General features: G+C 38.2%; 1 protein-coding gene across 14 annotated transcripts in view; it reads left to right on the forward strand.

Annotated features, from left to right (window-relative positions):
- The window catches only part of LOC140482942 (transcriptional-regulating factor 1-like), a 280,570-nt gene that overhangs the window by 192,412 nt on the left and 69,517 nt on the right, over positions 1-18,641 (forward strand). For 13 of the 14 annotated variants that reach the window (XM_072580708.1, XM_072580716.1, XM_072580712.1 and 10 more), the window contains 3 exons: positions 148-1,842; positions 13,066-13,112; positions 16,410-16,557. In XM_072580708.1, coding sequence (XP_072436809.1) covers positions 433-1,842; positions 13,066-13,112; positions 16,410-16,557 — 1,605 coding nt within the window. In that variant the 5' untranslated portion in view covers positions 148-432. The remainder of the gene's footprint in view (positions 1-147; positions 1,843-13,065; positions 13,113-16,409; positions 16,558-18,641) is intronic. The other variant, XM_072580717.1, reaches the window with a different exon arrangement.

An 18,641-nucleotide genomic window follows, 5' to 3' on the forward strand; every position in this document is an offset into this window, starting at 1 on the left:
TTGGCTATGCTGTACCTGATCTGGGTATCTGAAAAATGTTGACTGCCACCACTCAATAGCATGAACGATCTTTGCCTTAATGCATAGAAAAATGTTACAAGTTAAGCTTGACGTCACCTCCTGACCTTTATTTCATTTATATTACAGGTATATTGATGGTTTACTTAAATGGACAACTTTGAGATGTGTTGTGGAAATTTTTACCAAGATGTGATGCTTCAATCAAGATTCATTTTGACTCGAGGACAAGATCCTGCATTGACCACTTGAAATAGAAGGAAAATTGTACTAAAAGTTTGAAATCCACTGTGGCTTAAAGAAAAACTTTCTCAGGGAACTTGTGGATTCAAACCTTTTTTTTGCTATTTCTAAGTTTTGTTACGGGCCTGGAAGTCATATTGTGGTTTAAAGATTGAATTGCCTTAAGAACAAATGATGGGAGACCAACCCTTGTACAAGACAAATCATACTGTGAACACAGAAAATTTGTATTATCCACAACAGCCACAGTCCAGCCCTCTGACCAACATGAGTAGTAATATGAATCATAGCTATGGATCTACAGGCATGGATACATCTCAGACTTCTCCACCTTCTCCACATTTTCCCCCACGTTCAAGGGAAGCTGCAGTAGCAGGAACAATGCCAGTTGTTACGAAAAGCCTTAGGATAGAGCCATCTCATCCAAACAATTGGCCTCATTCTAATGCTGGCAATCATGTGCAAATGCAGAATGACATTAACAATTCCTCTATGATATGGACGTCCAATGCTCAGACTGATGCTCCAGATGGATATTCTTATGTGTATTCGTCTTCAGCCAATGACACCACCTCTCAGAAGTTGACGAGTGATGTCTTGCACAAGTTGGACTCCTTCACACAGGTTTTTTCAAATCAGAACCTCCGAATGCAACAGGCTAATAATGTAGCATCGAGCCAACCAAGTCAGACTGCCATGGTTGAGAATACGCGTGACAGCACACTTCGGCAACTGCTGTCCCAAAAACCTCCAGCTGAACAACAAGCTGCTGTTCATCCAATGCAGAGATTCCAACATTCCTTAACACAGCAAATGCATTGTGGGTTTCCAGTTGCACAATCAAAGCAGCAGTTACAAGCTATCCAGTATCAGCAGCAGCAGCAACAACAGCAGATGTATTTTGAATACCAGCAATTGCCGCAAATGCCTCAACACCAGCCGTTGTTGCAACACCAGCAATCGCATGCTCAACAGCTGCAGGCTCAACAAGTGTTGTCTCAGCAGATTCAGCAACTCCCACAACAACAATATTTTGTACATCAGCAATCACAACAACACAGTTCAGTGCAGCAGCAGCAGCAATGCCACATGCATTCGGTTCCATTCTGTCAATCGCAGCAGATTCTGTGTCAGTTGCAGCAACCCATGCAGCCACAGATGCAGCCACCACCACCATATCATGGAGACCAAAATCACAAGACCATGCAGCAGCCGCGTCAATACTCTCAAGAACAATCCCACCCGTCTCAGCATCTTCAGATGGCTGCACCCTCTCAGTATTTCTACCAAGATCAGCCGCACTATAGGCAAATGTACCAGCAAAATCAATTGCATCAGCAACAAGAAGAAGCTATGCAACAGAAACCATTTTGTGCAGAAAGTAGAATTCAGGCTTCTCTTGTCCATCATACAAGCATCCCTGCTTCAGAAGGTGCAGAGGAAGTGACAAGGAAGGAACTAAATAAAATGGTTCATCCTGGGGGTCTTGTGGTACCCCAAAGACCTCTCATAGCACCATCTAATATTCCTCATTCAGTCAAGGTATCTCAGCAGCAATCTCATAATTATACTTGGTCTCAGGTAAAATTCCCAGATGGGACTTGAATTAAAATTTTGTCTGAAAAAGTTTGCTGATTTATTTCACTAACCTGTAAATTGTTCTGAATATGTAGTCGGGGTACAGAGTCATAAAATCATTCAGCACATAAACAGACCCTTCGTCCAACCGGTTCATGCTGACCATAATCCCAAACTAAATAGTCCCACTTGCCTGCGCTTGGCCCATATCACTCCAACCACTTATTCATGTCCTTATCTAAATGTTTTTAAACAATATAACCATACCCGCACCCACTACTTCTGGAAATCCATTTCACTACGAACCACTGTCTGCTGAAGAAAATTGCCCCTCATGTCTTTTTCAAATCTTTCTCATACCTTAAAAATACGCTCCCCAGTTTTGAAATCCCCCACTGTAGGGAAAGACACTTGTCATTCACCTTATACACCATGATTTTATGAACCTCTATAAGGTCACCTCTCAAACTCCTACACTGTAGTGAAAGAAGTCCCAGCCTATCCAGCCTCTCTTTATAACTGAAACTTTCCATTCCCAGCAGCATCCTGGTAAATATCTCCAATTGAATATTATCCTTCCTATAACAGGGAAACCCCTGAACTGGACACAGTACACCAGAAGATGCCTCACCAAAATCCTGTACAGCCTCAACATAAAGTGCCAACCTCTGTACTTAGAGGTCTGAACAATGAAGGCAAGCATACTCAATGCCTCTTAACCACCCTATCTCTGTGATGCAAACTTCAAAGAACTTCGTACCTGAACTGTTTTACAACACTACCCAAGGCCCTACTCTTATTTGTATATCTTGCATTTTTCTAAAACAAACCAATACCAAATTAAACTTGTATTTAAATTTGTGTTCAAGAAGTATGAAAAAATTAAAAGGATGATAACAATCATATATATATTACAAATGTAGTTAAAAATTCATGTGATTATATTTCAGAAATTTGGTTCTTCAAGTCAACATTGTAAATTTTGTTGCAGATAAGATCACTTCATATTTGTATCCATAAACATTGAATTAACATAGTGCTGAGTTTTGAGAATTCTAAGAAAGCATGCAATAAGAAAATAGTTTATTAAAAAGAACTCTTTCTGTGCACACACCGGATACAACTCCCTAATCACAGAGTTGGCAATTTATTTAAAGTTGAAAAGATTTTTTTTAACATTGATTTTCTCCTTTAATTCCAGATGTATGGCTGTAAAATGATTTATTTTCACATCATTCCTCAAATCCATATTTTCATGATTCAGCATTCACTGATGTTGCTTTGTGTGTTAGTTGCAAAATATCCTATAATTCTAGGACAGTTCAATTATGTATCAGTAGACCATTCCTGTCTGCAATTATTATTTCAATTTTCTGTTTCGGTCCTAATTGGTTCTTTCCTTCAGAGGTGCAGGTTCACACAATAACTAATTTTAGAAAGCATATAACATAGGGGTAGCAGGGGTTAGTGTTGCAGAATTTAAGTTGACAGAAAATTAAACAAGTCTCTTAGCTCCATCCTGTCCTCTTGCAATGGTGGTTTAACATGCTTGAATTGGCAGTTTTAATTTCTCCCTTGCATTTGGAAAATCTGGATCATGTTCTAGTCTTTTTTCCCTAATGGAAATTGATTCAGTCTTGTGGACTGTTTCTGAAATATCAGAGTTCCTCTAATCTGAACACTGCTTGCTTAATCCATGTCCTTTGAATTTTTTAATGTAAATTACAGTGCATTGCCAATTCTGAACATAACTGTGCACTTAAGTGCATTAAACCTTAATGTGATTTTTAAAACCCATGTACTTGGTCTGACCAAAGGTTTTGAACAGAATTGGTGGTCTGACTACACATGATAAACATGGCATCTTGTCTGGTTTCATATCGATTTTTCTGTATTGATTCTTTTACCTCAAGGTTTTCAGTAAATAGTGCAGTCTTTTCTCATATGTACATATGTTTGACTAATTTCTCATGGAAGTCTGATATTTTGTACTGTGGCCATGGAAATAATGCATAAATGTGGGGATACTTGAATGGGATATCAAGGCGCCAGTTAAGATTGTGGGACCAAGGACACATCACTGCAGCAGAGACTTAACCAATTATTCATTAAGACTTTATGTAGTTTGCTTACTTTTGTGTTCTGTGCCTTTAATTATAAAGCCCCAAGGATTCTACATGCTCCTCTTTAAAGAGTTTCATTAATTTGTGCTATCTTCAAAGTTGGTAGTGTTCAATTTATATGATTTCACCCCCCTTTCTCATAATGCATCACTTCACACTGCATTGCATCATATTTTATTAACCCTTTTTCATGCAGAGGATGGTGCATATTTGGAATGAGCTGCCTGAGGATGTGGTAGAGGCGGGTACAATGACAACATTTAGAAGACTTTTGGATGGGTACATGAATAAGAAAGGTTTAAAGGGATAGGACCAAACACAGGTAAATGGCACTAGTTTAGAATACCTAGTCATCATGGACCAGTTAGACCAAAGGGTCTGTTTCCATGCTACATGCCTTTATGACCCTTGTTACACTAGGTTATAGTCTGACAGATTTATTTGGAAGCACTAGCTTTCGGAGTGCTCCCCTTCAGATAGCTTTGGAAGGGAATCATAAGACACTGAGTTCATAGCAAAAGGTTGCAGTATCATGCAACTGAAATGATATATTGAACAAACCTAGATTGCTATTAGGTCCTTCATCTTTTAGAATGGATTGCAGGTTTCGCTTCATAAATGTTTTAATGCATTGTCTGAGCTGAAATGTCATCTTTTTTTATAAAACCTTAAGTTATCTCGCGAATGTGACTGAGTAGTAGCTCTGGGATTTACATATTAATGAACCGAAACCTGCACCCCATTCTAAAAGATGAAAGACTTAACAGCAATCTAGGTTTGTTCAATATATCGTTTCAGTTGCATGACACTGTAATCTTTTGCAATAAATTCTGCGTCTTATGATCCTGTTTCACAGTTACCTGATGAAGGAGCAGCACTCCAAAAGCTAGTGCTTCCAAATAAACCTGTTGAACGATCACCTGGTATTGTGTGAATTTTTAAAAAGTTTTTGTCCATCCCAGTCTAACACCAGCACCTCCACATTTATGACTCTTAAAAATCTCCTTATTTTTACTGCATTTCGCAGTTTCATGTCATCAAGCTGAAATTGTATCCTCTGCACCATAGTTACTGTCAGTATTTTAGACTTACTAGGCCTGGTGAGGGCAGGGACGTGGTTGCAAAAATCACCACTCATCTTGGTTTTCTGCTTTTTGTTACTGACTGAGTTTGATGTCCATTCTGCCACTGCCACTTTGGTCTGATGAAGTTCAATTTTGCCGCTAAGTCTATTCTGTTGCACCTTATTAACTGGCTTTTCAAAGTCTACTTGCTGTTTTATGAAGATGGAAGTAAAATGATTGATTTTTCACTTTTTATACACCAGTCCTCTTTATGAATATACCAGATAGGAACAGAAGTAGATAATTTGACCCCTTGAACCTGCTCTACCATTCAATATGATCATGGCTGATTTGTTCGTGGTTTGAATTCCATGTTCCAATTTACATCTAAGAACTTTTGATCCTTTGTCTAACAAGTGTGTATTGAAATCTGCTGTAAAACATGTTTAATGACCCCCACTTGACTGCCTTTTAAGGCAGAAAAATAGTCTCACAATCCTATGTGAGAGAAAAAAAATCCTCCTCATCTCTGTGTGAAAGAAGTGACCCCTACTTTTAAAATAGTGACCCACAATTCTGGACTCCTTATAAGATGATGCATTCTTTCCACATCTACCTTGTAAAATCATGCACAATCTTACATAGAGTCATAGAGATGTACAGCTTGGAAACAGACCATTTAGTCCAACTCGTCCATGCTGACCATCCTAAATTAATCTAGTCCCATTTGCCAGCATTTGGCCCATCGCCCTCGAAACCTTTTCTATTCATGAACGCATCCAGATGCCTTTTAAATGTTATAATCATACCAGTCTCCACCACTTCCTCTGGCAGCTCATTCCATACATACACATCTTGCCTCTGGTTCTGGACTTCCCCAACCCAGGGAAAATTCCATGCCTATTTACCCTATCCATACCCCTCCTGATTTTATAAACCTCTATAAGGTTTCCCCCCCAGCCTCCGATGCTCCAGGGAAAACAACCCCAGCCTATTCAGCCTCTCCCTGTAGCTCAAACCCTCCAACCCTGGCAACATTTGATGTCCAGAAGTACTTGGAACAAACAGCAAAGGCAGTAGCTGTGCAGATTCACTGCTGTGCCAGACATATGTTCCGTTCAAGTCACCTGTCCATCTTCTAAACTCCAGTGGAAACAAGCTTAGAATATCAGTCTATCCCAATAAGTCAATCTACTCATTCCAGGTATTAAACTGGCAAACCTTCTCTGAACTATCTGCAGTGCATTTACATTATTCGTTGTGGTTCTGTTCGCTGAGCTGGGAATTTGTGTTGCAGACGTTTCGTCCCCTGTCTAGATGACATCCTCAGTGCTTGGGAGCCTCCTGTGAAGTGCTTCTGTGATGTTTCCTCCGGCATTTATAGTGATTTGTACCTGCCGCTTCCGGTTGTCAGTTCCAGCTGTCCGCTGCAGTGGTTGGTATATTGGATCCAGGTCGATGTGCTTATTGGTTGAATCTGTGGATGACTGCCATGCTCAGAAAGAACAGCCAGGGAATTCCTAGAGGCATGGCATTCATCCACAGATTCAACCAATAAGCACATCGACCTGGACCCAATATAAATGCTGGAGGAAACATCACAGAAGCGCTTCACAGGAGGCTCCCAAGCACTGAGGATGTCATCTAGACAGGGGACGAAACGTCTGCAACACAAATTCCCAGCTCAGCGAACAGAACCACAACAACGAGCACCCGAGCTACAAATCTTCTCCCAAACTTTGAATTTACATTATTCCTTAAATAAGCCCAAAACTGCACACAGTATTTGAGATATTATCTCACAAATGTTATGTATAATTGAAGCATTGCATCTTGTAGGTTCAGTGCCTCTCCTAACAAAGGGCAGTGTCCCATTGGCCTTTTTAATTGCATATTGTACCTACATACTGACTTCTTGAGTCTCATGCATTCAAGCACCAAGATGCCTCTGTTGTTCTCTGTTTAAGTAATACTCTGCTTTTTCATGTGAACAACTTCACTTTTTCCCATATTTTGCTCTATTGGATAGATTGTATGAATGGCAAAAAACTCTATCAATATCCATTTGCAGCATCCTTACTCTTATTGATAATATACATCCCTATGTATCTTGATGACATCTGAAAATTTAACTACCATGCCTTTGTGCGTCTTGTCTCAGTCATTGATGTAAACTGTAAAAGATTGAGGATGCAGCACAAACACTTGTGGGACTCCACTTGTAAGATTCTGTCAATTAGACATAGACTCAATAATGCCTACTCTTTGTTTTCTCTGATACAGCCTTCACCCTTGTATATGTTAAACTTAAAAAAAAATTCAAAGGTCTCTAACAAGCCTTAAGGCCCCATTATTTACCTGGCTGCATTGCAAAACAATCTAAAGTAAGCAAATTAATCCATTAATGGTGTACGAAAAGCCCTTTCAATGTTAGACCAGAGCTCAAAAAATATTTTAAAAGAAATGACCATGCCTACAGAAATACATTCATTTTAATTACTAACTTCATGCACACAGAACACCCACAGAATGCTAACTCCAAAGCCAGAAACCCAAACTTGCAATAAATGAAATTAGGGATATATATGGAAATACCCCACTATTGCAATATCATTTATTGTCTTCAATGCAACAAAGTACTGACATAACATCATTGTTAATTGTGTGTTTGCAAAGGATTTAATTCAACAACAAAAGATTGTCCTTCACTCTTGGAAGATTTATTTCGGTCAAATTAGATTTAAATTGAAGCATCAAAATTAAGTTTATGCTATATCTCCCAATTGAAGATATTAACATTGAGATCATTCTGATGGAAGTGGTGAAATCATTTGTGTTCCTTTAGTTCCATTTTCCAAGTTGGATTCTAAGTAACTTGTTCTTATGTTTTTTCACACTGTTGTTCTTTTGTTTACTCCCCTTTTCATTCCAGTCATTGTGCCTTCATTGTTCATGCATGCAAGACCATTTTAGATCCCTAACTTATTAACTGGATCACTCCTCAAGCTCATCTGAATTTTATCTCTCTATTCCCTTGAATAAACTGAGCTTAGATTTGCTTCTCCCATCATGTTGCACTTCCTGTTCCTTTTATTATCTTTGCCTCTGCAACTCAGGATAATTTTCCATGTTGAAGGCGCTGCATAAATGCAAGGTACTTTGTTATCAGCCTTCTTTTTGGTTCATCATGCAAGATACCAATTAATAATTTGAGAGGTTCTGCAGGAGCAAACCTCAATACTTCAATGTGTTGATTCTTCACATGCGGCAATCTCTGTTGTGTTGGTGCTCTATCATCTTCAGAGGGAAAATACTGGTGATTTTGTGACCCCTTGTTCTTTCTTGTGGTTTGCTTTAAAAGTGGATAGTAGTTGGAATAATGCATGACATGGATAAGTCCTGAGAAAAGAGCGATTCACAAAACAAGGGTGGAAAAAAATTCAAATTTTCTACTTCTCTTTGAATTTTGCAAACATAAATTGTTCCAAAGTAAAACTGTTTCAGTAATAAATTTGTCAGACTTGTAATGCACTAAATAATAATCTGTAAGATCGTATGCTTCATTACATGCAGTGATATGTTTAGTTTTCAAACTTTAAATTCTTGGACTCATAAAACAGTAGAGATTGAGAGACCTCTGGCCTTTTAGTACCTTTGATATCATTCTTGTGCCTCACCCGTGACCACCACCACCACTTTTACTGGTGTCCCAATTATCTTGATTCTGTTTATGCACTGCTTAGCTTTACTCATAACTTGATTTATTAGCTTCTAGCCACCGATGCACTCCTGTCCTTCTAGTTTTCATATTTATTTCTGCTAGATGTGTTCAAGTAACTCTGCTACTTGGGCTTCATTTCTTTATTTACTACAGAGTTCTTACATTTCCTGACATTTTAGTTATGGTTTTATTCATAGTAGCAAATACCTGGGCAGAGTTTTAAGACCTTTGTTAGATTATATTCAGAAATTTGTTTTATATTTCTACCTCAAAGTTAATACTTGTACCTCCTCTAAGCAGATCACCGTACTCAGAACATTTAAGTTGTCAAGTTCCTGTATTGTAAATTGCCTTCCATCATCCAGCTGAGATTGTGCCATATGTCTGCTTCTGTCATTCCTTGTTTCCAGTGTAACCCTTCTTCTGAATTTTTTTGACTCTGTCATTCCTTTGCCTGCATAACCAGCACAGGTGCACATCAAAAATAAATGTCTCTAGGAATACAGAGAAGGGAACGTAAGTAGTGGCAGAAGGAAATCTGGCACAAGGTTACTCCACTATTTCTGTCCCGCACATGGCAGAACTCCATTAGCTGAGAATGCGGCGCAGCTAGGGGAATCCTAGCTAGTAGTTTAAAGTTGGGGAATGTTTCAACAAAAGCTGCTTTAAGAATAAAGGAATTCTAAAGAAGCAAAATGAGCTAGCAAGATGGAGAGATTCAGGAAAGGAATTCCAGTGTTTTGGAGTTTGGCAATTGAAGGTGCAGCCACCAGTGGTGGTAAAAATTGTGAGTCTTTGAGATAGGATTAGTTCAGACCTAATGCATCACTGGGACTATTTGAAATTATGGAGACAGGAAGAGGCAAGATCATGCAACGATTTGAAAATAGGGATGAATATTCTCAAATCCAGATGTTTTATCACCAAGTACTAAAGGAACACAGCGATGACAGGAGAAAAGATTGTAGTGCAAGTTGCAACCTAACAATGACTTCTTGGATGGCCTCAGGTTAACACAGAGGCTGATTGTCAGGGGTGCATTGGAGGAGGCAAATGTTCACTGCATGTAAATATACAAGTTCAGGACTAGCAGAAGAGGGACTGTTGGAGATGTTCACAGAAGGGATGGATGTAGTAACAACAGATGATCGAATAATCTGGATCTCAGCAACATTGCCATGGTCTGTTTGCACCTCAAGTTATTTCATAAATGTCAACCGTCTGATCGTTCTTGAAACCTTTTTTCTTTACTGTTACTAAAATGTTTTTCAATGTTTTCAGGCAAATTGCTGAGGTGAGTGATGCAATTGTTAAGAAAGCAGCTATAGAATTTTTGAAATATTCATTGGGTCATCAAGTCATACAGCATGGAAACAAATCTAGCTTAAACTTGTTCTGCTTCTTCAATAACAAATAGAAGCTTCTGATCTGGAAATATTACCAATGATTTCAGAGAATACGCACAGACTGTAATTAGAAAACTGGTGACAAGAATCAACCAGATGAAGTAAAGTTGGGGTCATGTGGGGAGAAAGCTTTTTTGCACAGCAAATCAGGGGGGTATGGAATGTACTGCCTGGAAATATGGTGGCAGCAGATTGAATTGAGATTAATTCATTAGTAACGGTGTGTGGGGATATGGGGAAAAGTCGGGAGATTGGTACTAGGTAGTAGAACCAGTTCAGGCACAATCGGCTGAATAGTCTCATTCTGTGCTGTAACAATTCTGTGAAGTGAAAGCCTGAAATAGATCTTCAAATTCTATCTTTAATGTTAAGTATGAAGATGCAAGTGAAATTTAGAATTTAGCAGTCACTTAGTGGACACAAAGCAAAATAAACAATACAATCCCTGTGTCACCTTAATGTGAGAGTGGATTGTGGTTGAGTGCCTAGATTAATTTATTCTGAAGTAGTCTATCCAGTAGTTAAAATTATATAGAGTCATACTGTATGGAAACAGACCCTTTGGTCCAACTATAAAAAGACATTTGTATAATTGTACCTGCAACTACCACTTCCTCTGGCAGTTCATTCTGCACACAAACCACTCTCTGTGTTAAAACGTTGCTCCTCATGTCTTTTTAAATCTTTCTCCTCTCACCTTAGAAATATGCCCTCTAGTTTTGATCTCCCCCACACTAGGGAAAGACACATTTCATTCACCTTATCTCTGCCACTCATGATTTTATAAACGTCAATAGGGTCACCCCTCAACCTCCTCCGCTGCAAGGAAAAATGTCCCAGTTTTTCAAGTCTATTTTTATATCTCAAAACCGACCTTTAGATTGTTGTAAATGTTTACTTTCGAGACCAGAAAGTCTGACGTTACTGGTTAGCTGAATTTATTCTGTGTACAACTAACTTCTATATTCAAAGTTCTTGGAGAAAGAACATCCTGAGTTGTATAATGTGAAAGCCCCCCATTTTTCTTGAAACAGATATCATAGTAATGTTATAGGTGGTGTTTTTGATATTTTTGGTGGCAGTGTAACACTGGTCAGTATTTGAAATGTTTATGTTGAGCAGTTGATTTTTTTTGGGCTCTTCTCACCAGAACTGGAGCATGTGTTATCTCTGTTAGTGATGAATAGAGATCTCATTCTGTTTCAGAGTTCTTGCTCACGTTCTGGTGATCTATCATTCAACATGCAGGCTAATGGTGATTTATCCAAACATAGAAATCAAATAGAAATGACTTTCTTTTCCAAGCATTGAGAAATTAACAAATCACTTGTGTTGACCTTCTCTATGCTGCACACATCCTCATTTCATTTTTACCTTCTCTAACATATTCTAAAACATTTCTTATTCCTTTTGGTCCAGTCATCACCTGAGAATCTATGTCAATGTATTTCACAATTACAGATTATCCAGGGCAGATTTGGATGAGCTAACCTTGAACTTAAAAAGTGAAGGATAAACAAAAAAGTTGAGACCAAAATCCATACTATAGAGTTAAGCTGTCATTAATATTGCTCTGACAGTTAGTGAATTCTGGCATTTAGTTCTCCATGAAAAGATGTCAGATCAAAATGCTGTGTTGTTGAAACATTTGAGTAAGTGTGAAAGGGGCCATGCAGAACAAATGGTGAAACATTGGACCCTTAGTTCTATGAGATGGCAATTACCTCTGAATGATGCAGGTGTGATGAGTTCCATGTCTCCTCAAATAACTTGGTTTCATTTTTATTTGGTACTGTTACTTCCTTGTCTTGTTGGGGTAGTTCAGTGAGACTGTACCTGTGTAGCGCACATTCAATTATTTATGTCAGTGTATTTATTTTAATTGCTATGTCCCTCATGCATGTCTCTTTCTTGTCTCTATACCTGCATCAGTGTTCACTCTCACTCTCACTTCAGCTGTCACGCTCTCTCACCCTCTCTCCCTCCCTCCCTCAGCTGCCTCATTCCCCCACAACCAGAGCTTACGAGCAGCAGTGGGACATTCAGCCCAATGAGTCTGCTCCTTTGTTCAGTGAGAACATAAAATGACTGTTAATATACAAATCCCCCTTTAATGTACATTCCAACACCTGTCCTAGCAGCTATAACCCTTTGAAGATATTATCTAAGGAGCATATTTTCCAGGTGCTTTTCTTCACTTTCAGTTTGTTCCCTTGCCCTTTTGAAAGCATTGGTATATGACATGGTACACGTCCAAAACCCTGTCTGTGCTTGATAGGTAAACCAAGCTGGTGAATGTTAGTCACTTTTACTTTGTGAGCAGAGTTTAGGTGGCAGTATTCTGATGGAGTCATCCTATCCTGTCTTGATCTTGTGTAAAATCTACAGAGACACATTTTCTGGTTGGACCACCGGGTAGAAACCAGGAGTGAAGATCCTTTCTGATTTCCAGTCCCAGAAGTTGTAAGACTATTTATAGCTCACCAGCTACTCCAAGTTGAATTTGATAAATTCTTCAAAGACTGAGGAGAGTCTTGCATCTCCCTCATTGCTTGCTATACCATCTTAGTTTTGAAGTAAGCAGTAGCCCAATAAATTGTTGAGGTCTTTATTTTAGTCAGATAACCGGATTATCATGTTCTGTGAAAGAATAGAGCTGGACTTGAAATGGATCAAGTACAATCTTTCCTTCCAAAAGGTTTTGGGAATGTGCTTGCACAAAAGATGTCAGTTTTGAAATGAAGACCACCTGTCGAAAATTAGTTGCAAATCACATTTGTTCTCTCTTTAGTAAAATAACATATTTAATGTCGTGCACAATTTCTTGTCAAAAGCAGAGAATGTTGTACTGGTTGGAATTGAATTTACTGCATCAGAGTATTGGAAAGATTTACTGCAGATTTTTCTTCCAGATTTCTCTGACTGACGTCAAGCCAGTGGAGTCGACTGTTGAACTCAGGTATTGAACTATTTTTCATAATTACTAGCTATTTAGGAAGACATTCTGCTAAAGCAACAGAAAACTCTTGAGTTTTTGAAACTCCCTTGGAATCTCGAATTGGATGTTTGTTTTATATGGCATAAATGCAAATTATCCTTTAGCAATTGAGTGATGTCACATGAAATGTGGAAAACCAAAAAAAAAGCACCTTAACTTTCTGTATAAACTACAAAAGAAAGGTAAAGACCTTTTATTTTAACTGAGGCATTCACATAGCGTTGTGCAAGCATAAATGCTGCCCCCTCGACACTTCGCTTCGGCTCGAATGAAGAGTTATCTAGACTTGAAACATTAGCTTTGTACAGTTTGTTTAGACATTTCATTAGTTTCATAAATCTTTGTGTGAAAATGAAAAACCCTTGTCCTTCAGAAACCATAACATTTTTAAACACTGCCCTGTCTCAGATTTAATTTTTATTTTTCCCCACCTGCTTGCTAAATGGGTGGGTTTGGCTTCAGTTTCTCAATACCGTGCCATGACGTACCTTTTATAGGAGTTAGAGATTTGTGGCTAATTGTAGTTACATTATGAGGCAACTAGGTTCACTCTAAAAAGGATTTTACAGGTCCTGCCGATAAGATGAATAAACTGCTTATTGTGCTGTTGAGCTGTGCTTTGTTGTTTGTGACCATTATGCTAACCTGATATATTTGAATAGAGTAGTTTTGTTAAACTGACAAGTGTATGCACAGTTGATCCAGACTAAACTTGGGGAGCACATGAAATTGTTGTTCTATCTCCAGTTGTTCTACCTCCAATTTTATATCCCCAATGCCACCATTATTAACAATGGGAAAAAAATGAGTTCATTACCATGGCTTCTGATGCTTCATGGTATCTCAGCAGATGAGCTTCCACTTGTGTTCCCAGAAGTTGTTTTTAAAATTTCGACCTTTCTGTGGCCTGGCTCTGAGGCAGGAACTGGGAAAATAATTACCATAATATCCCTCCCTACTGCACATATACAGGGTCATTTCATTACTGTACTCCAGTTAAGTGCTCTTGTGTGCCAAGTTAATTCACAGTTATATAAGCTTCAAGTTGTTGAAGCCTTTAAGTCTGTTTGCTGTGCTTCCCTTCACTTGTCATAGCTGTTATAATTGTACTACAAAAAAATTTGGTATAATTCCAAAAGAATTAATGGTGAACATTTAATATAAATTGAAATGGTGAACCACATCACCATAATGCTCACTGATCTCCTAAATGCTGAAAGTGAAGGCCCAACTCTGTCTAAGAACCTCCCAAAATCGAACTCTGCATTTTAAGCAATATGATTTGATTAAATCAGAAAATGTATAGGGAAGTGCACCCTTAAACAATTTTTTCTGGAACTAATTTATTTTAGTAATAGATCTTCATTGCTCTGTCCCAAATAAGTTTTCCATCTTTGTGTTTTAACTTGTCACAGTCAGCCCACCCCATTGTTACACTTCATTTAGAATCTGCACCTGTGTCTGTACAGATGAAACCGTTGGAGAAAGTGTAATTCTTCATATAGTTTCTGTTCCTTCAAAAAAAAGTTTCAACTATTTATCCAATTTTATCTTAAGCTCTCAGTTGCTATCAGAACTTCAGAAAGGTTACTTGCTGTGAAGGAGCTTATTCTTGCAAAGGTTTAAATTGCTGGGGTGATGTTTGAGGGTGCAGATTTTTGCCTTCTGTGATAGGGATTTTTGAAAGACTGTTCTGAATGGTCTCCCCATGAAGCATTATATCTGTGTTTGTTCCTGAAGCATAGAGCTTCCCTTACTCGCTGAAGCTGATAAATAACAAAATCCATAATTAAATGCAAAATTCTGCGTGTAATATTTTAAAGTAGCTTTTCAGTGTATACTGGGCACCTTAATAATAAAGATTAATGTGTAAAACCCAGTTCAGTCAAAATATTTGCATTATTATCAAATATTTCTTCAAGGAATAGGAAGAGAATTTCTAAGAATTTTTTTCAGTTAGGATTTATATTCAGGGCTTCTTTTAAAATTTAAGTAACATCATCGCCCTTCTAAAGTTGCTTCATTTCATATTTTTGGGTGTTCAGTACAAATTTAAGCAACTGCAGTAATATTGCAATTCTTTTTGTTATACATGTAAAATGCTATGAACAATTTCCTTTTGCATAATAATGAAATTCTGGTCTCCTACTCTTGGAAGAATGTTGTGAAACTTGACAGGGTTCAGAAAAGATTTACAAGGATGTTGCCAGGTTTGGAGGATTTGAGCTATAGGGAGAAGCTCAATAGGCTGGGGCTGTTTTCTCTGGAGCGTTGGAGGTTGAGGGGTGACCTTATAGAGGTTTATAAAATCATGAGGGGCATGGATAGGATAAATAGACATAGTTTTTTCCGTGGGGTGGGGGAGTCCAGAACTAGAGGGCATAGGTTTAGCGTGAGAGGGGAAAGATATAAAGGAGACCTAAGGAGCAACTTTTTCACGCAGAGGGTGGTATGTGTATGGAATGAGCTGCCAGAGGAAGTGGTGGAGGCTGGTACATTTACAGCAGTTAAAAGGCGTCTGGATGAGAATCTAATAGGAAGGGTTTGAAGGGTTTTGGGCCAAGTGCTGGAAAATGGGACTAGATTAGGTTAGGATATCTGGTCTGCACTGACTATTTGGACTGAAGGGTCTGTTTCCATGCTGTACATCTCTCTGACTCTAATTGGTTTTACCCAACAGTGATAAAATCAGAAAAAAGTTGAAGAATTTTTCATTTTGTCCACGTTATGTTTGTTGTTTTCATGTGATTCTGGGTGTTTCCCATTGGTAATTTATACCAGCTGCATTGTTTTTGATTTATGCTCAGTGGTGCCTTAGAAATATGAAATCTGAGTCATTCTCCTGTAAGAAATTCGTAGGTCGAGTGTGACACAAAGTGTGATCCACAGTTGTTTTGGGCTGAAATCTGCCATATACCTTACAAGTGATTTCTTTTACAGAGCTGTTTATTTTCTGTGCAGACACAAATTAAGGCCAAATGCAGTGTGTTAATGATTTACCTGATGCAAGTAACTAGTCAAGTTTATTTGCCATGTTCTGAAATATTCCCAACATGGATGATGAATTTAAATTATTCTATTATTGCACCATTTGAATATCTAATAAGTTACCTTGTCTAGTCATACAATTGGCTAGCATGAAAATGGCAAAATAGATTTTGTTCCATGTTGAAATTCAATTTTAGTGACCACTGTGACACTTGCTACTACCTATGGCCAGGTAAAGTTGTTGATGGATGCTACTCTGTCTCCAAACAGTGGCCAAAATAGGCTTCCATTCCAGGAAAGGGCAGACATCAAGAACAGGTTGACGTGTACAATGTGCCACAAAGATTTCAAGAGTTTACCTGCTCTTAATGGCCACATGAGGTCTCATGGTGGCCAGAGGACATCTCCCAAACAGTCAGTAAGTATGTGGAATGATATTAAAACTTGTAATGACTACAGAAATATATCCTATACTCGTGTTTAAGAAAACAGCCTGCTGCTTGCTAAACTGTATTTTCAATAAGATTAACTTAAACAAATTATTGGTAAAAAGGATAAGCAGACTGAAACATTCAATCAAATCTTTCATCTAAAATGAATCTTATCTCACACTTGTTTAAATTTGGCTTCATTGCATTTATTTAACCTGCACTGGAGACTGTCATGATTGAATGGGATCCTGACTTTAGAAAATGTCCATAGACCCTAAGACTATCTGCAGAGATCGCTAGATGTCATCCAGGTCTCGGCAACCTAGCCCTTTTTATAATGAGATTTTGTAACCTGAAGCTACGAGTTGGTTTTTGTTATGAATCTATGGCATTATTTCTAGGCATAAGCTGATAAATTTCTGGTGACTAGCTGTCAAATATGGAGACATGCCCACAAGCCCTACGTCAGAAATGTAGAATTTCTGGCCCTGCAGAAGTGTCCAGTTGTGAAATAAATTGGTAACCTAATGCTTTTCTGAAAGTCCTCATTTTTAGCAGAAGTTTAAGGGGCTGGAGTGCAAGAACGAATGTTGTGTGAGACAGGACAGAATCCCTTAATAATATTCCTGAAACCTTGACTGAGTAGAGATGGAAACTACTTTGTGCAAGATTGAAGTCTGTTGTGAGCAAACAAGATTAAGAATGTAGACGTGAGTGCATTATCATGTAAATTGAAATATTCAAAATAAAGCACTTAGACTTATTGGAGAACCTTATTGTCATTATTTATTGTAATTGTGTTTAATGACTTGTCAAGGAAAGATTTATAACAAAAGAATCAGTCATATCATCAATCTTTAGGTGGAAGTTTAGATAAAATCAGTGGGTGTGAACCCTGTCAGTTCTGTAATTGACGACAGATTATGTATATCTAATGGTGATTTATTATCATTGAAGTAATATTTAGCTGCATTATGAAATATTCATATGTGTAATCCTTTTCATAACACAGATCCAAGTGAAAGAACAGTGGTAATGGCTGATCATTTTGTCAGCTATATTTTATTGCTTGGTGCAAACTGGCCTTTACACAAAAGGACATTTGTGGAATTGACACAGGATTAAGATGGCAGTACTTAGGATCATTGTTCAGTAAAATGTTTGGGAATCCAAAACCAAACTTTTTCTCTAAGTTTTCACTTAAAAGCTACACTAGAGCCCACTGCTGTATTAAAAGAGGGTAGTTTTATACCAGTGTGCCCATCAGTGAATTGCAGATGGGGGAGAATGTGCTGCAAGCCATCTATTTACGCAGTCAGAATCTCTGCAAAATACAACAACAAAACTACTGACCAATACTACGGCCAAGTAGCAAAGGAGATGTCTCCAGCAAAATACAGCAGTATGTGGAAGATGGTTAATATCACACGTGTTGCATGCACAAAAATCATCCTCGTCCCTTTCAGTAGCGCTGCCACCAGGGATGATTACTTACCTCTCAACCATCTCTGTTCTGGTCATGACATGCACGATGTGCAGCTGCTAATGTTGGACAGGTGATAACCCCAGTGATTTAAATCTCTCACATTTGGATCATTAGTTCTTGCTTGTACATTTGACAATGCAATCATAGACTTGCTCATTTATTTTGAGTAATTTCAAGCCGGTCTTAAAAAATGTGTAATTTTCTACATTTGTGCAGACCATTTTTCAATATCAAGTGTATGAAAAGATCTTTGTGTTTTAAGTCTGAAGAAAAGAAGTAGCTGGTTTTACCCCCACAGTTGCTACGTTACGGATCAGCAAGTGGTTTGAGATTTTTTTGATGATGTAATAGAGGGTACTAATAGTTGATGTATAAATGGATTTCAAAAGGAAATTTGACTAAATGCCACATAATAATCTTGCCAGAAAAAATGGAAGTCCAAGGAATAAAAAGGACTGTTGTAGCATGAATATGAATCTGCATTAGTGACAGAAAATGGAGCCATAGTTACCATTTGTTTTCCGGATTGAGAAAGGTATACAGTGACACTTCCCTGTAGTCAGCACTAAGGCCTTTGTTTTCATG

The sequence above is a fragment of the Chiloscyllium punctatum genome, chromosome 11 (assembly GCF_047496795.1).
Source record: "Chiloscyllium punctatum isolate Juve2018m chromosome 11, sChiPun1.3, whole genome shotgun sequence".
NCBI lineage: Eukaryota > Metazoa > Chordata > Chondrichthyes > Orectolobiformes > Hemiscylliidae > Chiloscyllium > Chiloscyllium punctatum.